The sequence below is a fragment of the Macaca thibetana genome, chromosome 15, assembly GCF_024542745.1.
Source record: "Macaca thibetana thibetana isolate TM-01 chromosome 15, ASM2454274v1, whole genome shotgun sequence".
Classification (NCBI taxonomy): Eukaryota; Metazoa; Chordata; class Mammalia; order Primates; family Cercopithecidae; genus Macaca; species Macaca thibetana.
This window is the reverse complement of record NC_065592.1, coordinates 56801732-56829244: the sequence shown is the minus strand read 5'-3', so window position 1 is coordinate 56829244 and position 27513 is coordinate 56801732. Positions and strand designations below refer to the sequence as shown.

At 37.8% G+C, this 27513-nt stretch overlaps 1 protein-coding gene across 2 annotated transcripts in view; it reads right to left on the bottom strand.

Moving 5' to 3' along the window:
- Positions 1–6917, bottom strand: part of ELAVL2 (ELAV like RNA binding protein 2) — a 161579-nt gene extending 154662 nt beyond the window's left edge. The window contains exons 1-2 of one of the 2 annotated variants that reach the window (XM_050759571.1): positions 6266–6917; positions 5888–5985 (exon numbers count right to left, since the gene is read on the bottom strand). In XM_050759571.1, the coding sequence (XP_050615528.1) occupies positions 5888–5914 (27 nt within the window). In that variant the 5' untranslated portion in view covers positions 5915–5985; positions 6266–6917. Of the gene's footprint in view, positions 1–5887; positions 6063–6265 lie in introns of those variants that run through there. The other variant, XM_050759563.1, reaches the window with a different exon arrangement.
- Positions 6918–27513: the final 20596 nt, after the last annotated feature.

The window sequence follows — 27513 nt, the reverse complement described above, 5'->3', positions numbered from 1 at the left end:
ATATCAATATGTAAAGACAAGAAAAATATATACTTCATCTTTCTATATATTATTTGAAGAGCCACTGTTACATTTCTTTAAAATGGAAAAAAAAAAGTCAGTAAGCAAAATTCCACCGCCACTGAGAAGCCTTCCTGAACACCACACTAAAGCCAACCACAGGCATGTTAGCGATAGCTTCTTCTGTGCTCCTAAAAACACTTTTTACATATCTCTGATACCAATTATCTCACTACGTTATAACCATCTGTTGACATCTCTATCTCTTACACAGAGTATGCATTACTTGACAGCACAGCCATCTTCTCCAGCCAAGTATTATCAGGTTCTAGCACTGTGCCTAACCCAGTAAGCATGTAATAATGTCTGCTGAGTGAAGTGTATCATTCACTGCATTCTAAGACATCAAAATGTGGTATTCATGGTAGGAATCAAATTTATATATTAAATATCATCTCTACAACAGTGTAAGATTTAATGATAAATTAAGCACTGAGAAATTAGAAATTCAAACGTCTAGATTTTTGTAGCAATCTTAGCTCTAATTATCTTTAACAAAGGATCATGGTAGTATTTTAGATTTTGTTAAATATTTATAATGTTAATCAGCTCTTTAAACTACCTATCCCATAGTTAATTATTTTTACTGAAAACACTTGAAAAGCTGAGTTCTTAGTTCTTAATAGTAATGACCTCAGGTTTCATTAACTTTATAATCTCTATTTTTAAAAAATTAAAAGCATTAACACTGCCTTCTCAGGCTTTGTCAATGTCTGTCAAGTGAGGCGGTATCTAGCTTGTGTTACTCTGCCCTTTCTGTAATGCTCTGAGAGGCTTTGAAAATCTACAACATATAACTTTACTTTGAACACAAAATGTGATGATTTTATATTCAAAAGGATTTACAGGGATAATTGTGGTGCATAGCTTCAAGGATTCCAGGACCTATGCAGGAACTTCCTTAAGATCCTTTCTTTTTTTCTTACTTTTAACATAATTCACATTTTTCCTACCAGTTTTCCAAGTGAAATTATCATTTTGTACAGTTATGACAAAGCAATAATGGAGAGGTAGAAGAAAATAGACTCCAGAAGACCTATCCTAAAATACTCCTGGATTTGTAGTTAGTAATAGTTAATATTCTTATCATTAGATAAAATTATGTTTTGAGGAATTAATTATATCATAAATTTAAAGCTGAACAATAACTTCCCCTTTTAGCTTCATATTGCTATAACCATAACTTTTATATGTATAGTTACATATATTCATCATTTATATAGACAGATTTGTGCACTAATGAATTTGAATGGAAAGAAAAATTGTATAGATGGTTGTATGATTTTAGTACATAATCATGTAATATAAATTTCCACATCAAGGGATGAAACAGAAAATTATATGAACACTTTATTAGCTATTAAAAAAACGTGGCCTGAATTTTATTTAAAATTAGACCAGTAACTAAAATTAGTTTTGAGAGGGGTAAAAATTCAGGGGTTTTTCCAAGATCAAAGTGAAACAGAGTGGTTGAATGCTAGAATACTGTGGGGTTGAAATGCTCAAACCTCATAATTCTCCCCTTTATAACCTTGTTCTTAAAATTCCAAAATTATCTGACTTAAAAAAAATCTACTAGTACTCTCACAGTAATGAGGTTTAAACATGATTAATTTGGATGGTTTCACTTTATAAAAAATTGAAACTTATAAAATGGATGTATCAATTTTTTTAAGTCATTCACGTAACAAGATCATTAATTCAAATACTCTTTTAACGTGAGCACTCTGCTTTTTTTTTTAAAAAGGCAATTTTTAAAGAAAGATTTACACAAAACAACTCAGGAGCCCATTTATTGCATATAGTGCAGATAGAGTTATTCTGAGTGCTTTCATTTCTTCTCAGGTGAAAAGTGAAATATTGAGCAGGTTTCTGTTGAATGTCAATGATGTCCTTAAACATATTTCATTGTTACTTAAAGAGGCTTGAATGAATTACCTTGATAAAATCTTACAAGCTCTACTCCACATCTAAGCTAATAAACAAACCCAAGAATAGGCAATATTTATGTCCCAATCTCTCAGGTCCAAAGATTTTATAAATAAAAAAGGTCAAACTTAGAGCATTTTGATGGCAAAGGATGTTTTCTCTGTATTTACTAGAGAGTCTATCATCTTTAATGTTTAAAAAGGAATCATATAGTAGGGCCCTACTTAAAACTTTTTATTTTCTGTATCACTTACATGTTTCTTTAGTTCACGAAATGAGGGCAGTTTAAAAAATCCCCCTTAATCACTGTGATTAGAAGTTAATTGATTAAGTATATTAAAGTAAACTCTAGCTTAGAAAATACATATTATCGTAAAAATATCAAATGATTTGCTACCTATAAAAATCATAAGATTTTATTACATTACCAAATGTAAGTGTAATCAAAATTTTAAAAGTCTTGAAAATGAAAAATTAAATCCCATTTTAGTCATTAAAATTTTTAAAATCACTCTGCTTATTTAAGTTCCTTTTTAAGGAAAATTGGGTACAGTTAGGTCTTCCTTTTATTTAGTAGGTATTTTTGCTATTTATTTTAAAATACTTTTGTCACTATAACTGGGTTAATCTTTCTCTCCTTTTGTTTTTGGAATAGAATCGAGAATATAATAAATTCTCCATAATTAATGTCCCAAAAGAGAAATAACCAGACAAACCAGGCTAATTTATCCAAACCCAATTTGGGTACAGTTAAAAATATTTCAGAGAAACTTTTTTCTTCAAAAATGTTGTATTGCAAAAGTGCCAAGATTGACAGGCAATTCCTACCCTCAGAATTTGTGGCAATTATGTGAGCTTTATGTGGAAGGCCTTTTAAAATCTTATCTTTCTATTATTTGATTGTCATTTTGTTTGACTTTGGATCCAACTTTTGAGTTAGATAGATTTTTGATTCACATCCTCACTTTATGGTTCATGAGCTGTCTTACTTTAGGTACTCAGTTTCTAAGTGAAATAAAAGCTACCACCTAAAGTGTTCTGAAGATTAGCTGAGATATTGCATATAAGGCACTTACATATATGATTAAATTCATGACTGAGTCATAGCAGGTAGACAACACATGTTAACTATTAAGAGTCATAGCAGGTAGACAACACATGTTAACTATTAAAAGTCAACTTCTTTGAGATTTTAGATTGTATATTTGACATAGGATACACACTACATTTAATACCAATTAGAAACAATAAATGATTATTTTTGCATTTTTAAAATTATAATGTCACTTCAGCCATTCTTTTTTGCTTTTATGCTTGCAGGTACATTGCATCCCCTGGATATGGTACAAAGGCAAAACCTGCAATGTACCATTAGATAACCTGGCTGCCATTCACCGCCACTTCGTACATCTCACTTTTCTCCTTTATGCATGAATACTTTTTCACTTAAAGTAAGTCACTGTTATTGGAAGCAATGACTTTCTATGAGAGTATTGCTTAGTTGAAAACACTTAAGAATTTTGTGCTTATGAACATTATAGCTTTCTGCTATTTGTTAAACTTATTCTAATAAACTGAGTTTCAAGAAAAATATCAGAACATGAGCACTGTATTTCCAATGTGCCAATAACATAAATAGAACGTTTATAATTTTGGTATAAAAGCAATTATACTGAAGATAAAAATGTTCATATTTTGTAGAAAAAAATTGGTAATTGTACTTTTACATTTTAAATTTCCATGTTAAGAATATTTAGCAAACCTAAAATTGGCACAGAATTATGGTGAGGAAAGTATGAGGAATATATAGCATTAAATATATAGCATTAAAAAGTCTAAATATTTTAAAGGCAGTTAAACTACATGCACTATTAATTATTTAGAAGATAATTTTCAATTACCAAGCTTATTTTAAATAATAATTTTTAATGAATTACTTAAACTAAAACAGTATTTTCAGTGTTTAGGTAAAAAGGAAGTAAATCTGATGGCTTGTTTGAGATTATGATTAAAATAACTCTGAATAAAATTGTTTTTTTCCACATGTCAAAGTAATTTAATTTTACATATATACAGGACATATATTTACTTATAAATATCTATACATCAGTAGTAGATAATGAATTCTTTGTTTAGCATTGTATATATATAGTTCAAGATGTTTATTTTAAAACCCCAGTTAGTGTTAGTATAGTTAAGAATTATAAAATTAAATCCTGTGATAGTTGAGTAATATGATGTAAAATTAATTATATAGTTAAGAACATTGCTAGCTGACTGCCTGTGGTCTAAGGATATTAGTGGGTAGAAAAAGCAAATTTCTCAGCTGAAATTCTTGCTAATACAAAGATATAAAATACTATAAACTCTTCTTTTTTCACAAATTTTACTGAATTGATTCCTCTTGTACCAACAAATTAGTAGTTTAACCATTTTGGTGTTTTAGCTCTCAAAAACTGTTTTAAGGATGGTTATTGCCAACAGCTAGACTAAAATCAATAGTGATGACTTTGGAAGCTGACTGCATAAGGTATCACTTTCCTGTGGTAGTTACTGTTGAACTACAGTAACTTCATGTAGAATAGGCAAAAAATAAGTCAGTTGTTAAAATAAGTTATTAAAATATATGCCCACTAAAATACATTAAGCTGTATTGCAATACAATCATTTTTAAGTTATTTTCTGTGTTTTCTATGATCATGGGAAGTTTACAATTTAAAAGTATTTCAGAATAGGGCTTGAGAAATGCAGGCACATGCAATTATATCTATACACATAAAAAAGATAATTAAGAATGGACTCAACAAAACAATTCCTTTCAGTGGCTATTTCTGTTTCCATCCCATCCTTCAAATGAGAAAACTTAGATGGCCTTGCCTCATCAGAGAATGGTCAGGTCCATTCCAATATAGGGCATCCCAGTTCTCTCCATGGCAACAGCCCTGGATAAGTTAAAAGGCAACTGAAAGTTTTTAAGACTACTAAACACTATTAATCCTTTTTTAAAAGTGCAGAATAGGCCAAACAATGTAGAATTCTCCAGAGCAAAGGTTGTCTTTTACCAAACTTGGAATTGTTTACATTGTCACAAATACTGTGTTGGATACCTATTCTTGGAAAATGAATGAGATAAAGGGGCAAAACACGGAAGTCCATCCCTGGAATATACCTCCTATTAAAGACAAAAGGGATTAGGAACGGATGCTGAAGAAGGACTCTTAAATGAATCTGTACACTTTAAAAAGTGGGATGAATGGGAAGAGGGAGGAGAGGAGAGGAAAGGGCAGTGGGAAGAAGGGTTAATAAGCAATTCCTTTCTCTAGTCTCAAATCTTTTAAGACCACAACTTTGCAAATGTATTATTTCATCATCATGTAGTATTTAAAATTTGTCTAAGAATAATGACTTCAAATGTTGCTACCTGAGGAAGTGTGAGGAAGAATGGTCTAACTGCAGGAGAGTACACAGAGATAGTTGTAGTGGCTGAGGATGACCCCATTGTTTCTTTTCTTCTTCAGGATTTTGATCAGGAATGACCCAGCTGATGTGCCGAGTTCAGGAAGTCAGAGCTACAAAGTTCTTTTGAAACCAGACAATAACCTAGTTCCCTTCGCCTTCCTTCCCTGCACCTCTCCCCTGCTGACTGCCAACTCTCACCCACTTTACCTATGACCATCCCAAGAGTATCAAACATATAAATATAGAACTTGTCCACTGACCATAGTAGAGAGAAAAACAAAATTAGCACTACTGGTTTCTACGGGTTTCTTTTTGTTGTTGTTTAACCACCCCCTCCTCCCAGCCCCCAACCCTTTGTGTGTGAGGATTCCCCTTCAAACCACCCACAGACCGAGCAGACGAGAAGAAATGGTAATTTTCGGTTTAAAAGTTCACTTACCACGGCAACCTCATATTGCTTTGTCATGCTTTTTGCACTTAAATTTTCAAAACTGCTTGTGCTGGGCGCAGAACTGGGAAGGCAGGACTAAAGTATCTCTAGTAATCACAACAAAAAGGAGAGAACATTCACCAATCAGAATTACATTTAAAGGCACAATCAAACCCCAGAGCAAGAAGCACGGTTCAGAACACACCGGGGAGGGGGTGGGGGTGGGAAAAGCCAAACTAACAAAACAAAAGGTAAAGGGGCCAGTTGAGTGGTTGGAGGGGAAATTGATCCAAGCCGCCTTTTGACCGTGGACTGGCTTAAAACCACCACCACCACCACCACCCCCGCCCCCAGCATCCCCGCGATTACCCGAGTGACTGCACTTGCCTCCAGCCAGCTCAACTGCAGGAGAGGAAATCCCCATCTAAGTTCACTAGCCCTGCCACAGTCTTCCACTGCCTGATGGGTTCCTCCAAGAAAACACTTCCAGAGGCATTCATCCACTTGAGGTCTGGGGTTGGCTGCTGCTGCGAGCAGCTGCTAGGATCGTTGCCGTCTCGTTCCTGCCTCTTTCGAGCTGCACAATAGCCTCGGCTGGGTGCACCTCATTAAGCCAGCCGAGAGCCCCAGGAGCAGGGCAAGCGGTGTGACAGCGCTACCTCTTTGTAATGACTGTATGATGGATGCAACCGAAGGGTGGGGTCTGGGTGGGTCAACACTGTTAACGACAGCATGTATCATTCTGTCCGTCCTCCAGGAGAGGGAAGCCCCCTGCCCTCCCCTCAGGTCTCGGAGTCTCTCTCTCTCTCTCTCTTCTCTCTCCCCCTCATCTCTTGTCTCTGTCCCCTGTCACTCGCGCGCGCACACACACTTTCCTCCCTCTTCCCCCACCTCCCTATGCCATTTTCTGCAGTCAGCGTTCAAAAAAGTACGAAAACCATCGGGTAATTTCCAACTGAACGGATTACGGACGGCGAATTTATCCAAACACTTAAGGAAGAAGATCCTAATAATCGAAAAACGAAGGCGGAAGGGGCGAGAAGAACGGGGTGGAGTTGGGTGGAGGAGCGAGCGGGACGTTAACTGGCCAATAGTTTGCAACTGCCGGTCAACACGCGTAGCCTACTCAGCGCTGCTCATGAGGCGCGGGACGCCGCCTGCACGTGCGCCGCGCTCCTCCCAGTGCCCGGGACGGTGTCGGGGGCGGGCTGCACGGTGAGAAGAGCAAAATAAAACCAGCCCTAGAGGCGCCGGCTGGGGCCGAGATTGCAGGAGTAAGTTCTGCATCCAGGCAGCGCGCAGCCAGTTGGGGAAGAACTCTGCAACCGGACCGAAAGAAAGTCCGACCCACCCGGGAGGGCTGCCAGGGAGTGTCAGGGTCGGAAACTCTCTAGTCGGGCGAGGGCTCCTTCCCCCGGCCATTGGGTCCCCCTTTGGACCAACACCCCCGTCCCGCTTCAGAGCCTCGGCCCCACAGGTGCGCAGCTTAGACACCACGTTGGGGACTAGACCCCCGCCTCTCTCTGTCTTCCCTTTCTCTCCGGACCGACATCCTCTTCACGTCTCACTCCATTCTTCACGTCACTCCATCTCTTCACGTCTCACGTCTCCAGTCTCTTCATGTCTCACTCCATCTCTTCACGTCTCACGTCTCCAGTCTTGCCTGTGCTAGCCGTGCTGCCCCAGGGAGGCAAAAACAAAAAAACAAAAAATACTCTCCTTTCCCCCCCCTTTAAGGGGAGCCTTGGATCTTTGTTTCACTGCCACCTCACTGACACCACCCCATTGACATTTTACCCCCTTTCAGTTTTGTTAATGGTCCCAAGAACCTAGTTCACAGGCATCGGTTTTTCTGCTATAGGAAGGGCTTACTTATTTCCCTATGTGGACAAGTATACTTATTTTACATTCAGCCTCCCGTTTCCAACTTAACTATGATGCTGTACGCTCTTCATGTGGCTACAGAGCACCTTCCAGACATCCTGAGCGATTTCTGCAGAACCGCGTGGATGCCATTTATTTATGTTTATTAGAGTTTATGGAGCACCACTTCTCTGACTCTGTGCAATAGACTTCTATGTTTTTATCATTGATGTCTTATGGCAGTAAGAGAAAGCAAGAAGCAGAGAGTAAACAGGGTATTTATGTCTAATGAAGCATCTCTCCCTTTTTATGTCGGCCATTTATTAATCAGTTAAAATTTGTGTAGGTTATGCAGCCTGCTCTAGGCCATGGGATAGCACTAAAGATTTTATGCCACTCCTCGAAGAGCTTCTGATCCATGGGGAAGGCAAAAGAACCTTTAGCTCTTAATTGCCTCTAATAAGAAACTGCTTTTAATAGATGGGAAGGAGAGACCTTGTCAGAAAGCTTTCAGCAAAGGAAAGGAACACTGTGGTGTTGACCTCAGTGGTTCTTTCAGGTCATAAACCTGCAAGGCCTCAGAAGTGTCCTCTCATTTATTTATTTATTTTTTAACCAATTGCTTTTCCCACCTTTTTACAATTGTATGTTTTGAAGGTAGTACCAGACTTCTGTTCGCATATTTCCTAGAATTAAATATAAAGGAAAGGGTAGGGGGCAAGAGAAGGCCAGTTGGAATTAGTGAGAAATCTAAATTAATTGACTAATTAATTAATTTACTAACAGTAACACCAACTTAAGCTTGCCTAAAAGAAGTCCTTAGTGATATAACTTAATGAGTAAAAATAAGAATTACAGATAATTATATATGATGTATAATTGTATGAAATTAGCAAAATAATTGTTTTTATGTAAATAGTTCTTTGTAAGGGCATCTGAAAACTGTCCAAACATTTCCTCTTACATTGTTTTAGTAATAAAGTTGCATAATGAAAAAGATAAGTATAAAATAGTTGGGAGTGGAGAGAGTTAATTGATTTTGTAGTATGTTATTAATTGTAATCATAACAAAAGTTTATTATTAAAGTTCTCCATTTCTTTAAAACCTAGGTGGGCAAGATACTAAATACTTTTCTTGGAATATGTCATCTTGATTGAAAACTACTAGGATATTTTTGAAAAAGTAGCTCATTAGCTGGCCGGGTAAGTTTGTTTGTTTACAATGGACTTTTCAATGATGGTGGTAGGCATCCTGGAAGATAGCCACTTTACTAAGTTCATTTTTCTCTGTTCTTGTCTACTTCTCTAACCTTGAACTTTATTTAGTCAGGGAAAATGGAAGGAATGGGAATGCTAACTAATGGAAGAAAGATATTTTCTTTAAACTTTGAAAAACAGACTTAAGTAATTGAACCATAAATTTAGAAACCGGGCTTTTAACAAATGAAAATTTTAAGATGTATAAAAACAGCTCCCATAAGTTTGTGCACCAAATGTATTAACCTTGTGATACATAAGATTGCACCTGGGAAAAGTTAATACCATTGGAGATTATTAAGACTTACCAACTCACTCAGCTTTAATATGGAGAACTTGAGCCAAGTGTGGAACACAGTTGTACCAAATTGGCCAGAATTATACAGTTAAATATAAATACATTTTTTTTTCTGGGAGGTAAAGATATTAAGCCCCCCAAAACACTTTAGATATGTTTTTAAAAAACTACTGTCCTGCAAAAATGTTTGTCCTACCAAAAGTTTCTAGCCTCTCCCATAATAACCTATATGACAGTGTTAGTACCACTTGGAAAAAATGTTTAATATCTGAACACGGTAATACGTTCTATTTCCTATTTTTGTTAATGGGATTATAGATGTGATATATTTCAGGCTCTGCATTATCTATGGGCAGGAAAAAATTGAGGGCAAAAGAGTTTCTTTGGCATACATCAAGGACTACATTGCAATCAATACAAGCAAACCAAGTCTGGAAAATATATAAGCTAAGTATTAAATAAGTAACTCACTGTCTATAAATCTCCTACTAGTGGGTGAATGTTGAAAGTCATATAAGGGCTTCAGTGACTAATGGAATACAGTTGTTCATCCCAAGTGACCTTGGCTATCCTTTTAGAAAGTTCTCAACAAGTTCTGCTACATGTAAGAACAAGATCATGTCCAAGAATTCAGTAAGGATTTTAAAGATTGTCTTGCATGCTGCCTTTGAAAAGCAAGTTCAATACTTCGTCTTTCAGAAAGCATTTGTTTGCGTGCTGTTAAGATTTCTTTACCCAAGTTAGACAGCAGTTTCTAGAGTCATATAGAAATTGGTTCCAATGCTTATAAACTGGGTGACTTGTACAATTCTCTTAATGACTCTGGATCACACTTCCTTCTTTAGTAAAATTAAAAGAACAAGGACCAGCTCCTACAGTTGTGATGATTTAATGATACAAAGTGTAAAAACATACTGCCTAGTAAAATGTCAGTCCCATTGAGACAGATATTGTAATTTGCCTCACTGGATGTTAATTCTTAACCTCCTCCCTCCTTGTCTTTTTCTAACTTAGAGACTGGAAATTTGAATATTTCATTTCCCAGTTTTCTTTGCATCTAGTAGTAGCTGTTTGACATAGTTATGGCAAACTAAATGTAAATACGGCTAGGGGTGGTGGCTGATGCCTGTAATCCCAGCATTTTGGGAGGCCGAGGTGGGCAGATCACCTGAGGTCAGGAGTTCAAGACCAACCTGGCCAACAAGGCAAAAACCCATCTCTACTAAAAAATACAAAAATTAGCTGGGCATGGTGGTGTGTACCTGTAATCCCAGCTACTTGGGAGGCTGAGACAGGAAAATTGCTTGAACCCAGGAGGCAGAGGTTGTAATGTGCTGAGATCACACCACTGCACCCCAGCCCAGGCAACAGAGTGAGACTCTGTCTCAAAGAAAGAAAAAATGTAAATACGTATTTGCTAAGGAACCTTCTGAAAATGCTTTTGTTTTCCTGATTAAAGACTAATAGTGACAACTGCCACCACTTTTTGCTGCATTTGTCCTACCTGCTTCTTCCTATGTGATATATGTGATATCTGGAGCTAGAGCAACCATCTTGCAGTTATGGACCAGTTGAAGACCAATCTCTGAAAGATAGTGAAGGAAGATAGGAAGAACCCAGGTTTCTGAAAGCAAACTTGACTTCCTGAATTAGTCCTGGACTGTTGACCTTTAGACATCTTATTGTATATGAAAAAATAAACTGCTCTTTAGTTAAGCCATAGTTAGCTGAAAGTTCCGAATATTATGATACTGACATGTCTGCCATGATTGTTGTGGTTTTCTGCTTTTAAATAAAATCTGCCTTGATTATATGACCCTGAATGTCAGTCATTTTGAAGAATTTCAGGTAAAAAAAACTCTTCTGAGAGTCCGCCCATGCACCTATGACTAGGTCACCGTTTTGAGTTTGGATGATCTGCTCAAATTATTGAACCTGGAGTGGGTTTGTAAGGACTTTTTTTTTTTTTTAAAGTCCCACAACTGACAATTCTTTTTGAGGAAGTCCCATAATTGTACTACAAGAGACTGAACCTAATATTTATATTGTCTAAATATCTTTTATCTTTCCTTTCATAATGTATTTTTGCTTTTGTTTTCAAATAAACATACTGGGATGTATTTATTTTGAATATATTGAAATATTTAGAATATTTACTTTGGAAAATGATAAATACTTATTTAATTGATGATCCTAGTTTGCTGCCATAGCTCCATACAATTTTTTTTTTTTTTTTTTTGGTAATATAAGGTCTTGCTCTGTTGCTCAAACTAGAGTGCAATGGTGCAATCATAACTCACTGTAACCCCAGACTCCTGGCCTCAATCTGTCGTCCATTCTCAGCCTCCCAAAGTGCTGGGATTATAGGCATGACCCACCGCGACTGGTTTCTACACAATTTAAAATGTCCTCTTTAGGAGTCATGTTTACAATGGGAATCACAATTTAGGAGAATGTCAGCAATGTGGCAATAGTATGTTCTCTGAAGATTGGATTTAATCTAGGATAATACCTAAAACGTTGTTCAGAATCAAATCAAGTAAATTAAGTGAGCAATCACTTAAAAACTAGATACTACAGGATTTTTCATTGCTGTTACAAAAAAGTAGGTATATACGCAAAATAATAAGACCTAAAACATGTCTGAAATGTATTATAGCAAGGATGGCATCCTTCACATAACTGCTTTGGAGGTCCACACACTTGGTCACATGTGTTAGCTAAACATGTCAGTCTCATAGCTATTTTCAGTTTAATTTCTTTGAATAAACCAGATGTTTCTTTTTCACCTTTCCCCTTCCATTCTGTCATAAATTTCTTATTCTGAAAAAGACTCAGTGTTCAATTGATTCAAAGCTATTTTTGTAGTACTATCACTTTAGTTGATTAAAAAAAAATGTACAAGTAGCAAGACAGAATAGTGCCACGAACACGATAGTAAGACTTTGAATCAAACCGAATTTTATTTGAGCTCCAACCTTACTACTTACTAGCTGTGTGATTTGAGTGTTTCTTTAATCATTTCAGTCTGTTTTGTATCTGTTAAATGAATATAAAAATAGTATGTATCTTAGAGAGTTATCATGAATATTAAGTAGGATAATAAACATGGGGTTTGTGTATAATGCTGTGCATACAGTAAGTGATTAATAAGCATTACTTATGATAATATTATGTTAGGCAAATAGCAAGGTTTTGAAATACGTAAAATGAAAAGAATATTAGGCCATTTATAGGCGTTGCTACCAGTAACTGCAAATCTAAAAATAATTTAGCTAATTATGAGTTAATCATGGATAGTTAACATAGGCTGATCTGGATATTTATCTATCATTTTGTTTGATGCAGTGGAAAAAATTTGGTCTTAAAATAAATAGGCCTAGTTCCAGTGTGTGATAATAGGTAAATCTCTGCCTATCTAAGTCTCATTTTCCACAGTATAATGTAACTAATGACCGTTTTCCCAGGGAAATGTTCTTAAAAAATAGGTAAGAACCTGGTAATTACTTCTCTCTCTCTCGTTAATAAAGAATAGAAACCCGGATGTATTTTCTAAGAACCAGGAAATCACAATTAACTGTGAGTTTACGAAAGATCTCCAGAGATATTTCATTACTTGGAGAACAAAGATCAGAGTAGAAGGTAGATTACTATTGATATAGGTCATATATGTTTATGACACATCAAACAGATGATTAGAAAAAAAATTAGTATTTTGGTGCAAGTTACTCAACTCCTCTGAGCCTGTTACTTCATCTGTGTAATAAGTAAGTAGACTATGAATGTAGCTTTCAGTTATTCAATTATTTCTAGTTAATTTGTTTCTAGTTAATTTTAACAAAATATAAAAGACAATTTTCTCATTTGATTCAACAAGACCTTCCCCTACTCACCTAATTGTGTTAATCATGAGGGGGATAGAATGTAGGCATGGGGAGAGAGGAAGTAAAATCATTCAGTGGTTTCTGATTGATTAGAGTTGATTATGTGTTCAAGGTAGAATATTAAAAAGAATATTTTTTTCAGAAAAAAAGGGGAAGTCAAAGTCCTCTAAAAAGTATTTAGATTTTTTAAATTTCATATTTTACTAGGGGAGAAATATATCATGAATAATATATGTTAAGCTATGCCAGAAATAAAGCACTTAGAAATAAAATTATGTGTGTTCGTTTTTTTCTTTTTGTAAGAGGCAGGGTCTCTGTTGCCCAGGCTGGAGTGCACTGGTGAAGTCATAGCCCACTATAGCTTTGACTTCCTGGGCTCAGCTAATCCTCTCACCTTAGCCTCCCAAGTAGCATGCCACCATACCTGGCTAATTGTTTTTAATTTTTTTTGTAGAGAGTACAAAAGTGCTCATCCTCCTGCCTCAACCTTCTGCCTCGGCCTCCGAAAGTTCTCGGATTACAGGTGTGAACCATGGAACACAGCCTTATATGTTAAACTTTAATTTGTTTTACATAGAGTAGAAGACTCTATTGTAGACCAATGCTTCTCAAAGTGTGATCCATAGCCAGCACCATCGTCACCTGGGAAATTGTTAGAAATGCACATTATTGGGCTTCATGCAAGACTTACTGAATAAGAAACTCAGGTAGACCCATCAACCTATGTTTTACTAATAGCAAGCCCTTCAGGTTATTCTGATGCAAGCTAAGATTTGAAAACCACTGCTGTAGGCTTGAACAAAGGAGTACGTCCTTTGTAACTGAGATTGCAGTTTCTTCCATCAAGAGAAAGGAGTCTCTCTCTGCGTTCCTGGAATCTGGCCTAGTTTTGTAAAGTGCTTTGACCAACAGAATGTGGTAATAGTAACAACATGCCAGTTTGGAACCTTGGCCTCAAGAGTCCTTCACTTTTCCTCTCCCTTGTTACCCTGGTACCACCATGTAAATGATCCTAAAGTAGCCTGGTAAAACATGAGAGATGATATGGAGAAGAGTCCAGTTGTCCTAGCTGTGGCCATACAGTTGCGACCAACCAGCCTAGAAGCCAACCAATTCCTAAACATGTGAGAGAGCCTAGCCAAGATCAGGAGAGCTGACCCATGGGTCCATGAGCAATAGTAAATGTTTATTGTTTTAAGCCACGAGCGCAGTGGAACCTATATCCTTTTGGTTCCAAATTCCCTGTTACTACTCTCCCACTCTGAGAAACTAGGAGGACTATAAATACCTTCCAGTGTAAACTTCTTATTTCTCAGGTAATGAAACCAAAGAAGTGTAGTAATAACGTGTTTAACTCATTTACAATATGAAGTTTTCAATCTTTATAATGCTAAATTCTTACCTCTGATTATGCAAATGGAGACCCTGAGCAATAATGTCAGAGTCGTTTTGACCTGGGTAGATAATTTTCATTTTTAAATGAGTGTAATAGGTGATTCTGCTGCAGATGGTCATAAATTATCCCGGAATGTCTAAGTCAAATTAGTTGTGGAGCCAGGACTCAAAATCTGGTCTTCTCATTCCCAGTGAGGCCAACTTTAAACTACAGCAGTGATTTCAGCAGGGCAGGGAGATGGATTCCCTCTGGTGATGCAGGATTGACAGGAGGTGGTGTATAATAGAGTCATGCTAAGGAGCTTTTTCAAACCACCCCTTCATGGTCGGAAAACCCCTTCCAAAGTCCCCTCAAATGGGATCCCTTGCTATGGTAAACTACTGTTGCTGATGGGTTTATGTTATCTTCTCCAGCCTTCAGGTATGCAAGAGTTCAAAACGAGCAGTCTGGCCAGGTGCAATGGCTCACGCCTGTAATCCCAGTACTTTGGGAGGCTGAGGCAGGTGGATCACAAGGTCAGGAGATCGAGACCATCCTGGCTGACATGGTGAAACCCCATCTCTACTAAAAATACAAAAAATTAGCCAGGCGTGGTGGCAGGCGCCCGTAGTCCCAGCTACTCAGGACGCTGAGGCAGGAGAACAGTGTGAGCCCGGGAGGCAGAGCTTGCAGTGAGCCGAGATAGCGCCACTGCACTCCAGCCTGGGCAACACAGCGAGACTACGTCTCAAACAAACAAACAAACAAAAAAACCTGAGCAGTCCAAGGAAGATTGAGAAGTTACTTCTGTACTGAGTTGTGCTGCCTCAATTAGTTTATCTGGTTAAATTTATTCTCACCCAGTATTATCTAATAAATAAAGGCTTCAGTGAGAATGGTACTCAGAAGTATTAAGTTTTAACAACAGTAATTATAATAATGACTAGCTTGGAGCCTGCTCATATAGCTTTATACCATTCCCTAGTGGGAGCATTTAATTGCAACCCTACATTTAGATGACACCTATCTCTGGGTAAGAACAATATATGAATCTTTATGTTGGAAGTTTTCAGCCTAGTATTGATTCAGCCTAAAGGTTTTTCTACTCTGACCATAATTTTCTGGTATGCAGTCTCCTGCCTTTTTCTCCTTTTGCTTTGCTAATGAGTATTAGATTCGTGTACATTAACCTACTGGTATCCCCATTCACAAATACTATTCATCACCTGTCCTAGAGCTCAATACTGCCTTTCAGTTTCTCTGATATTAAACCACCATCTATATGTCTGGATATCTGCTAATTTTTTGCTACAGGATTTACTTGCCAACTGTGATTGTGTCTAGTCTGCTCCTCTTCTTCCCCTACCCGCCCCCGCCCAACATCCTTCCCATTCACAAGGAAAAAAGATTGAAACCTTCCCTGGAATGTTTTATCCTTTGGATGATGAACCTCTTGCATGGTTTCTATGTTCAGACATCCTGTCTTTATTGTACACTATAGGCTGTCTCATTGTGGCTGTCACCCACACCACTGAGGCCTCAGAAATGAATGGCAACAGATGGGAAGTGATGGAAATGTGGCCCATGTGCATGGTCCTTGGAAGACAGGGCAGTGCAGGTATCCCAAGGGCAGAGGCTTTTTCAGTTTTGGAATTCTATGGCTTTTTTTTTGTTTTTTAAATTACACTTTAAGTTCTGGGATACATGTGCAGAACGTACAGGTTTGTTGCATAGGTATACACGTGCCTTGGTGGTTTGCTGCACCCATCAACCCATCATCTACGTTAGGTATTTCTCCTAATGCTATCCCTCCCCTGGCCTCCCAACCCGTGACAGGCCCCAGTGTATGATGTTCCCTTCCCTGTGTCCATGTGTTCTCGTTGTTCAACTCCCACTTATGAGTGAGAACATGCAGTGTTTGGTTTTCTGTTCCTGTATTAGTTTGCTGAGAATGATGGTTTCCAGCCTTATCCATGTCCCTGTAAAGGACAAGAACTCATCCTTTTTTATGGCTGCATAGTATTCCGTGGTATATATGTGCCACATTTTCTTTATCCAGTCTATCGTTGATAGGCATTTGGGTGGGTTCCAAGTCTTTGCTATTGTGAATAGTGCTACAATAAACATTTGTGTGCATGTGTCTTTATAGTAGAATTATTTATAATCCTTTGGGTATATACCCAGTAATGGGATTGCTGGGTCAAATGGTATTTCTGGTTCTAGATCCTTGAGGAATCGCCACACTGTTGTTCACAGTGGTTGAACTAATTTACACTCCCACCAACAGTGTAAAAGTGTTCCTATTTCTCCACATCCTCTCCAGCATCTGTTGTTTCCTGACTTTTTAATGATTGCCATCTAACTGGCATGAGATGGTATCTCATTGTGGTTTTGATTTGCATTTCTCTAATGACCAGTGATGATGAGCTTTTTCTCATGTGTTTATTGGCCGCATAAATGTCTTTTGAGAAGTGTCTATTAATATCCTTTGCCCACTTTTTGATGGTTTTTCTTGTAAATTTGTTGAAGTTCCTTATAAATTCTAGATATTAGCCCTTTGTCAGATGGATAGATTGCAAAAATTTTCTCCCATTCTGTAGGTTGCCTGTTCACTCTGATGATAGTTTCTTTTGCGTGCAAAAGCTGTTTAGTTTAACTAGCTCTTATTTGTCAATTTTGGCTTTTGTTCCCATTGCTTTTAGTGTTTTAGTCATGAAGTCTTTGCCCATGCCTATGTTGTGAATGGTATTGCCTAGATTCTCTTCTAGGGATTTTATGGTTTTAGGTCTTATGTTTAAGTCTTTAATCCATCTTGAGTTAATTTGTGCATAAGGTGTAAGGAAAGAGTTCAGTTTCAGTTTTCTGCATATGGCTAGCCAGTTTTCCCAACACCATTTATTAAATAGGGAATCCTTTCCCCATTGGTTGTTTTTGTCAGGTTTGTCAAAGATCAAATGGTTGTAGATGTGTGGTGTTATTTCTGAGGCCTCTGTTCTGTTCCACTGGTGTAAATATCTGTTTTGGTACCAGTATCGTGCTGTTTTGGTTACTGTAGCCTTGTAGTATAGTTTGAAGTCAGGCACCATGATGCCTCCAACTTTGTTCTTTTTGCTTAGAATTGTCATGGCTATATGGGCTCTTTTTTGGTTCCATTTGAAATTTAAAGTAGTTTTTCTAGTTCTATGGAGAAAGTCATTGGTAGATTGATGGGGATAGCATTGAATCTATAAATTATTTTGGGCAGTATGGCCATTTTCATGATATTGATTCTTCCTACCGATGAACATGGAATGTTTTTTCATTTCTTTGTATCCTCCTTATTTGCTTGAGCAGTGGTTTGTAGTTCTTATTGAAGAGGTCAGTCACATCCCTTGTAAGTTTTATTCCTAGGTGTTTTATTCTCTTTATAACAGTTGTGAATGGGAGTTCACTCATGATTTGGCTCTCTGTGTTTTATTGGTATATAGGAATGCTTGTGATTTTTGCACATTGATTTTGTGTCCTGAGACTTTGCTGAAGTTGCTTATCAGCTTAAGGAGATTTTTGGCTGAGATGATGGGTCTTTCTGAATATACAATCATGTCATCTTCTTACAAAGACAATTCGACTTCCTCTCTTCCTTGAATACCTTTTATTTCTTTCTCTTGCCTGCTTGCCCTGGTCACAGCTTCCCATACTATATTGAATAGGAGTGGTGAGAGAGTGCTTCCTTGTCTTGTGCCAGTTTTCAAAGGGAATTCTTCCTGTTTTTGGCCATTCAGTAAGATATTGACTGTGGGTTTGTCATAAATAGCTCTTATTATTTTGAGACACGTTGCATCAGTACCTAGTTTATTGAGAGTTTTTAGGATGAAGGGTTGTTGAATTTTATCAAAGGCCTTTTCTGCATCTATTGAGATAATCATGTGGTTTTTGTCATTGGTTCTGTTTATGTGATGGATTATGTTTATTGATTTGCATATGTTGAACCAGCCTTGCATCCCAGGGATGAAGCTAACTTGATTGTGGTGGATAACCTTTTTGATGTACTGCTGGATTTGGTTTGCCAGTATTTCTTAAGGATTTTTGCATCCATGTTCACCAGGGATATTGGCCTGAAATTTTCTTTTTTTGTTGTGTCTCTGCCAGGCTTTGGTATCAGAATGATGCTGGCCTCATAAAATGAGTTATGGAGGATTCCCTCTTTTTCTGTTGTTTGGAATAGTTTCAGAAGGAATGGTACCAGTTCCTCTTTGTACCTCTGGTAGAATTCGGTTGTGAGTCTGTCTGGTCCTGGGCTTTTTTTGGTTGGTAGGCTATTAATTACTGCCTCAATTTCAGAACTTGTTATTGATCTATTCAGGGATTCAACTTCTTACTGGTTTAGTCTTGGGAGGGTGTAAGTGTCCAGGAATTTATCAATTTCTTCTAGATTTTTGTAGTTTATTTGCATAGAGGTGTTTATAGTATTCTCTGATGGTAGTTTGTATTTCTGTGGGATCAGTGGTGATATTCCTTTTATCATTTTTTATTGTGTCTGTTTGATTCACCTCTCTTTTCTTCATTAGTCTGGCTAGCAGTCTATTTTGTTAATCTTTTCAAAAAGTCAGCTCCTGGATTCATTGATTTGTTTTTTGAAGGGTTTTTCGTTTCTCTACCTCCTCCAGTTCTGCTCTGATCTTAATTACTTCTTGTCTTCTGCTAGCTTTTGAATTTGTTTGCTATTGCTTTTCTAGTTCTTTCAATTGTGACATTAGGGTGACAATTTTAGATCTTTCCTGCTTTGTCCTGTGGGCATTTAATGCTATAAATTTCCCTCAAAACACTGCTTTAGCTGTGTCCCAGAGATTCTGGTACATTTTGTCTTTGTTGTCATTGGTTTCAAAGAACTTATTATTTCTGCCTTAATTTCTTTATTTATCCAGTAGTCATTTAGGAGCAGGTTGTTCTGTTTTCACATAGTTGTGTGGTTTTGAGTGAGTTTCATAATCTTGAGTGCTAATTCAATTGCACTGTCATCTGAGCAACTGTTTGTTATGATTTCCATTATTTGGCATTTGCTGAGGAGTGTTTTACCTCCAATTATACAGTCAATTTTAGAATAAGTGCTATGTGGTACTGAGAAGAATGAATATTCTATTTATCTGGGGTGGAGAGTTCTGTAGATGTCTATTAGGTCTGCTTTGCCTGGAGCTGAGTTCAACTCCTGAATATCCTTGTTAATTTTCTGTCTTGTTGATCTGTCTAATATTGATAGTAGGGTATTAAAGTCTCCCACTATTATTGTGTGGGAGTCTAAGTCTCTTTGTAGGCCTCCAGGAACTTGATTTATGAATCTGGTTGCTCCTGTATTTGGTGCATATACATTTAGGATAGTTAGCTCTCCTTGTTGCATTGATTTCTTTACCATTATGTAATGCCCTCCTTTGTCTTTTTTGATCTTTGTTGGTTTAAAGTCTGTTTTATCAGAGACTAGGATTACAACCCCTGCTTTTTATTTCCTTTCCATTTACTTGGTAAATATTCCTCCATCCTTTAATTTAAGCCTATATGTGTCTTTGCACGTGAGATGGGTCTCTTTAATACAGCCTATTGGGTCCTGACTCTTTATCCAATTTTCCTGTCTGTGTCTTTTAATTGGGGCATTTATCACATTTATATTTAAGGTTAATATTGTTATGTGTGAATTTGATACTGTCATTATGATGCTAGCTGGTTATTTTGCCTGTTAGTTGATGCAGTTTTTTCATAGTGTGGATGGTCTTTACAATTTGTTACATTTTTGCAGTGGCTGGAACCGGTTTTTCCTTTCCATATTTAGTGCTTCCTTCAGGAGCTCTTGTAAAGCAGGCCTGGTGGTGACAAAATCTCTCAGCATTTGCTTGTCTGTAAAGGATTTTATTTCTCCTTTGCTTATGAAGCTTAGTTTGGCTGGATATGAAATTTTGGGTTGAAAATTCATTTATTTGAGATTGTTGAATGTCGGCCCCCACTCTTTTCTGGCTTGTAGGGTTTCTGCAGAGAGATCCACTGTTAGTCTGATGGGCTTCATTTTGTGGGTAACCTGACCTTTCTCTCTGGCTACCTTTAACATTTTTTCCTTCATTTCAACCTTGGTGAATCTGACAATTATGTGTCTTGGAGTTGCTGTTCTCAAGGAGTTTCTTTGTGGTGTTCTCTGTATTTCCTGAATTTGAATGTTGGCCTGTTTTGCTGGGTTGGGGTAGTTCTCCTGGATAATACCCTGAAGAGTGTTTTCCAACTTGGTTCCATTCTCCCCATCACTTTCAGGTACACCAATCAAATGTAGGTTTGGTCTTTTCACATAGTCTCATATTTCTTGGAGGCTTTGTTCATTCTTTTTCTACTTTTTTCTCTAATCTTGTCTTCATACTCCATTTCATTAAGTTGATCTACAGTCTCTGATATACTTTCTTCTGCTTGATCGATTTGGCTATTGATACTTGTGTATGCTTCACAAAGTTCTCATGCTGTGTTTTTCAGCTACATCAGGTCATTTATGTTCTTCTCTAAACTGGTTATTCTAGTTAGCAATTAGTCTAACCTTTTTTCCAGGTTCTTAGCTTCCTTACATTGGGTTAGAACATGCTCCTTTAGCTCAAAGGAATTTGTTATTACCCACCTTCTGAAGCTATTTCTGTCAATTAATCAAACTCGTTCTCCATCCAGTTTTGTTCCCTTCCTGGCAAGAAGTTGTGATCCTTTGGAGGAGAAGAGGCATTCTGGTTTTTGGAATTTTCAGCCTTTTTGCACTGGGTTTTCCTCATCTTCGTGAATTTATCTACGTTTGGTATTTGATGTTAGTGACCTTCGGATGGGATTTTTGTGTGGACGTCCTTTTTGTTAATGTTGATGGTATCGCTTTGTTCGTTTTCCTTCCAACAGTCAGGCACCTCTGCTGCAAGTCTGCTGGAGTTTGTTGGAGGTCCACTTCAGACTCTGTTTTCCTGGGTATCATGAGTAGAGGCTGCAGAACAGCAAAGGTTGCTCCCTGTTCCTTCCTCGGGAATCTTCGTCCCAGAGGGGCACCTGCCAGATGCCAGCCAGAGTTCTCCTGTATGAGTTGTCTGTCGACCCCTGCTGGGAGGTGTCTCCCAGTCAGGAGGCACTGGGGTCAGGGACCCACTTGAGGGGGCTGTCTGTCCCTTAGCAGAGCTCAAGTTCTGTGCTGGAAGATCTGCTGCTCTCTTCAGAGCTGCAGGCAGGAACATTTAAGTCTGCTAAAGCTGCGTCCACAGCCGCCCCATTCCCCAGGTGTTCTATCCCCTGGAGATGGGAGTTATATCTATAAACCCCTGACTGAGGCTGCTGTGTTTCTGTCAGAGATGCCCTGCCCAGAGAGGAGGAATCTGGAGAGGCAGTCTGACTACAGCATCTTTGCAGAGCAGCACCCAGTTTGAACTTCCCAGTGCCCAGTTTGAACTTCCCAACTTTGCAGAGCTCTGCCCAGTTTGAACTTCCCAGCGGCTTTGTTTACACTGTGAGGGGAAAACCGCCGACTCAAGCCTTAGTAATAGCAGATGCCCTTACCCCACCAAGCTCCAGCGTCTTCGGTCAATTTTAGACTGCTGTGCTGGCCACAAGAATTTTAAGCCAGTGGATCTTAGCTTGCTGGGCTCGGTGAGGCTGGGATCCGCTGAGCTAGACCACTTGGCTCCCTGTATTCTGCCCTCTCTCCACAGGAGGGAAGAGTTCTGTGTCATTGGCATTCCAGGCACCACTGGGGTATGAAAAAACTCCTGCAGCTAGCTCAGTGTCTGCCCAAACAGCTGCCCAATTTTGTGCTTGAAACCCAGTGCCCTGTTGGTGTAGGCACCTGAGGGAAACTCCTGGTCTGTGGGTTGTGAAGGCCATGGGGAAACTGTAGTCTGGGCCGGAATGCAGCATTCCTCACAGCACAGTCCCCCATGGCTTCCATTGGCTAGAGGAGGGAGTTCCCTGACCTGTTGTGCTTCCTAGGTGAGGCAATGCCCCCACCCTGCTTTGGCTCACCTCCGTGGTCTACACTCACAGTCTAACCAGTCCCAATGAGATGAGCTGGGTTTCTCAGTTGGAACTGCAGAAATCACCTGCCTTCTGCATTGATATCACTGGGAGCTGCAGACTGGAACTGTTCCTATTTGGCCACCTTGCCCTGGAATTCTATGGTTTCTATGAAGCGAAGCTACCCAGACGGAGCAGTAGGGTGTTGACAGGGAACAAGTGGCCCAAGACAGCAACTTTAAGTTTTTCCCAAGGGATACCCTGTATTCATGGACATCCAGAAATGTGGTCCAGGGAAGAACACTGTGTCTCGTTTTAACCTTTACTGTATTGTCTATTGCATATCTAACAAACTACCATAAACTTTCTGGCTTAAAACAACGCAATTCAGCAACACAAAATTTTGAAGGTCTGAAATTCAAATTGGGTCTTACTGGACTAAGAGTCTTCTGTTAACAATAGAGAAGAATCTATTTCCTTGCCTTTTCCAGCTTCTAGAGGGCAGTCGCATTCCTTAGCTTCTGGCCCCTTTTCATCTTCGACACCAGGAGTGGCAGGTTGAATCTCATGTTGCATCGCTCTGACACTGACTCTCCTGCCTTCCTCTTGCACTTATAAGGAACCTCATGATTACCTTGAGTCTGCACAGATAATTCAGGATAATCTCCCTATCTCTAGCTGATCTGATTAGCTACTTTAATTCCATCTACAACCTTAATTCTCCTATGCCATATAAAAATTTACAAATTCTGAGGATTAGAATGTGGACATCTTGGGTGGGGGGCATTATTCTTCCTTCCACATCTAGGTAGTGAGTAAACAAATTCTCATGGTAAACATGTATTTGTAAAAATATCTATTCTCTAGGAGTCACAAAGACAAAATACAAATAAAAATGTGTCAGGCTCTTTGACCTTAGGAAATTCATGTAATGTAGTGAAAATTCTAAGGAGATTGAGGAGGGAATTACTGTGCAGTAGCCTGTATGAATGTACCATTTAAAAAGTGTATGTGGTTCTGTAGTTCATGTTCTGTATCTATTGGTTTTCACGCTTAATGTGTATGAGGAAAGCATTGATAAAAACCTGACCTCCATACCCTAAATGAAGAAATGGTGATCAACTCACATGAAATGGATACAGGTATAAGCACAAGGAACTGATCGAAATATGGCTTTATAAAAAGTAAAAGCAATTTTTTGCATTCTTATTATCATGTAATAATATTTAGTCTCAAACCTTCATCATTTCCTCTGGCTCCAACCCTGGATCACATCTATGCTGCTGATTTAGCAGCCAAGTCAGTAATTTAAGTACTAGGACTTATTCTGCATGCTAAATTATGTTTACAGAATCAAAGGATTTTCAAATGGAAGGGCTTATCTGGAATTTGGAGATGAGATCTATCCAAGTGCAGAGAAAAATCTTAAGTCTGAGAAATAATTAAATTACAACATTGTCTTTATTGAGCTGAAAATCAGTTTGTTGAAAAAATTAAATGTCTCTCTGATTTTATCTTTCTTGTTCATTTTTAAAAGAAAAATTACTATTGATTTTGTAAATATAACACTTGCTCATTATAATGAGTTCAAGTCATGCAGAAAAGTAAAAAGAGGTTTAAAAAAATCACTCCAAATCCTTTTTTTAACCATTATTAACATATAATACATGCTATTTTTATAAATAAGTATTGAAGTAGAAAGAAGCCAAATGAAGCTGAAATGAATTGGAGTGGAATTCTGTACTTCAGATAAATGTTTTATTTAGTACAGAATGTAGTATTTTTTAAGAGATCCATCTAAAAGTTAAGAAGAGATTATTGAAAACATTAAAATGTTGAAATTATAGCTCTAAAATATACATATGTTAATTGCTATGGCTTCAATTGTTTTCCTGTTCTGAAAGAAAACAGACATTGGCCTTTTCTTTTTCCCCTCTTCCACCTCTTGATCTTGTTATTTATAATATTTATTTATATATTGCCAAGGTTTACACATTTATATTCTATTCTATAATTATTTAAATATATTTTCAATGGATTTGATGTTCACTCAAGACCTTATGTATTTCCTCATTTTCTTACCTTTCAGTCATTTCTTAAGTAGCTGGATTTCATTATCAAGTAATGTGTACTTATCTGGTTTTCTCTTTAGTGGAGAAGGGTGCATGTTTGAAGACATCTATAAGCTCTATCTATTGCAGTTTTATATCTTATATACATGGATATTTTGCATACCTTGAAGGTTTGTAATATTGCATTATGTTTCTTTTCCTTCAAAATTTCTTAGATATTTTCCAATGGCTTCTGTTATGAATGTTACTGTGGAATGATATGAAACCAAATAATGACTTACCTCAGGGTTGAGTGTTTGTGTCAAGTTTCCTTGGAATATATGTTCCTTTTCAATCTGAAGATTAAATTTTTGCTTCATTTCAGAGAAAGTTTCTTCATTAGTTTTTGTTTTTGTTTTTTATTATATCTTTGGATACATTGATTTGTTCCTCTGTATGTGTGTGTGGTTTGTTGTTGTTGTTGTTGTTGTTGTTGTTTGTACCTAAAATACATTGCTGTATTGCATAGAATTTGTCAGTTCTCCAGTTCTATGAGCTTTTTGCTGGTTGTTTAATGTCATCCCTTTTTTTAAAAAAAAATCTGTATTTACTATTACTATCTCAATTATTCCTTGCTTTTGAAATTATTAGTTCTTTAATGATATTGTTTCCATCTCATATTTCCTTAAGTTTGCAATCCCTCTTTTCTCTATTCTTCTGTTTTTAAATTCATCTTTAAATAATTGTTTTAGTCTTAAGTTACTTAATAGCACATAGCATACACAGTTTAATATTTATTAAAATATTGTATCTTGAAGGTGGTTTCATATAAAAACTTATTCAACTTCTGCACTCTTTTGAATTGTGCATAACATTTCATTTTGTATTCATATATAAATTATGTAACTCAGGCTCATGAGATATAATATAAATAAACTTTTGTTTCTGCCTACACTCCTTTAAAATTTATTCAGTTCCCATAATCTTCTCCGCCTGCCTCTAGGTGGGAATTAGGGCAGATTCTCATGACTTCCCTGCTCCCTCTTGAGAAACAAGAGTCAGTTCCAAAGTCACTTTGTCACAACCCAGACCAAATTCAAAAATCAGAATGCACATGCCGGAGATTTTTCAAAATTCAGAAATAAGAAATTCGATTCAATTTCTTATTTATTTATTTATTTATTTATTTATTTATTAACAGAGATGGGATTTCACCATGTTGCCCAGGTGGTTCTTGTCTTGAACTCCAGGACTCAAGCAGTCTGCCCACCTCAGCCTCCCAAAGGGCTGAGATTACAGGTTTGAGCCACTGCACCCATCCAGAGATAAGCAATTCAAAATAGATTTAACAAAAAAATCTACTCTCCAAACAAACTTTATGTTAGAAGTCTGCAGAGGAAAAGGGCAACAGAATTGTTTTGATGTGAAACTTTTCTTCCTTATGGAGCCCTTGTAAATTGCCTCCCCGCACCTTCAAGTGTGCTGGTTTCTAAGCCCTCAGAGTTTAGGATTTCAGAGCTAGGAGAATGGGAAAGAGCAAGAAATGTGGACTGGTCTCTCTTAAGCTGCATTCTTCATGTTCTCTAGACCTGGCATATGTTTAAAACGAACTCTCCCTGGTAGGCTTTTCAGAGATTCCCTGCTGAGTCCCATCAAATATACCCCTCTTGACATGAGACATGAACCTTTTCCTTCGGCATGTCTTTTTCTCTCCAGTTTCAACTTACATTTCTCTGACAGTCCATCCTACACAGTGGCTCAAGTGATGAGTCCCCTCATTCTTTGCCAGTTACCAATAGCCCTCTTAGGTTAAGTAAAGATTGCCTCAACTTGGTTCTCTCTCTCCCATCTATAACTGGACCTGGAAAAATGACATGTTTTATCCTGCCAAGCTTGGGACTGTGGGCCATTCTCAACACAGAACTCTCTTGATATCACTATCAAGTGGTAAGTTAGCTTTTTTTGTCACCCTTTGAACTTCTCAGCTCCCAGATAGTTGGGCCGCTGCGGGGAACACATCTTAAGTTATCTCACTGGTCCCAACAGAAGCTCCTTCCCACTACCTTGCCAAGCCACACTGGCACCTGAAGCAGAATAAAAACCTGCACCCCTATGTACACTTATCAAAATATCCTCCCATATTTTGAACAAAATGAAAAAAGTTTAAAATTCTCCCCACACCCAAACACACACACACCAAATAACTATGCAAAGTCTCACTATTGTCTAATATGTTTGTGTGCTTTTGTCAACCCACATAAATATACCCAGTGAGAAGGACGTATGGCTTTCTGCCCTGCAACAAGGGCTGTTTGGAAATGACTCTTTCATCACCCAATACTGTAAGGTCATAAAGCAAACAACAGCCTGTCTTTATTTACCTTTTTGATATTTTGCTTAACATGGGTTGTTTTTGCATTTTTATTTTTTCAAATCTTGCATTAAACTATTTCTTATCTTGATTACTGTGTTTTTGGCATCACCTTAAATAATTTTAATAAAAGCTTTATTGAGATATTCACATGTCATAGAATTCATCTATTAACACAGGAAAAAAAACAAAATGAAGTCTAGGAGTCAGGATTAACATGCAGCTCCCACTTGGATAGACAGAACAGCATCTGGAGACTCACACTGTGAACCTCTGCTCCAAGAACCACCACTGGAACATACTAGAAAATCTGAAAGAATTCATAGACCCTTTGAAAGACGTGGCTTGTTGCGGAAAATGCCCTGAGGCAGCACAACTGTGAGTTCCCAAAGTATGAGGGGGAAAAGTCTGCCTCTGAACCCACATCCCCACTGGGGAATCTGAAAATCCAGATCACAGGAGAAGGGTTTAACCTTACTTAAAGCTGAAACAGATTTAGAGAGATGAGTGAAATATAAAAGTAGAAGAAGCAGTGGGAAGAGCCCCATAGGCA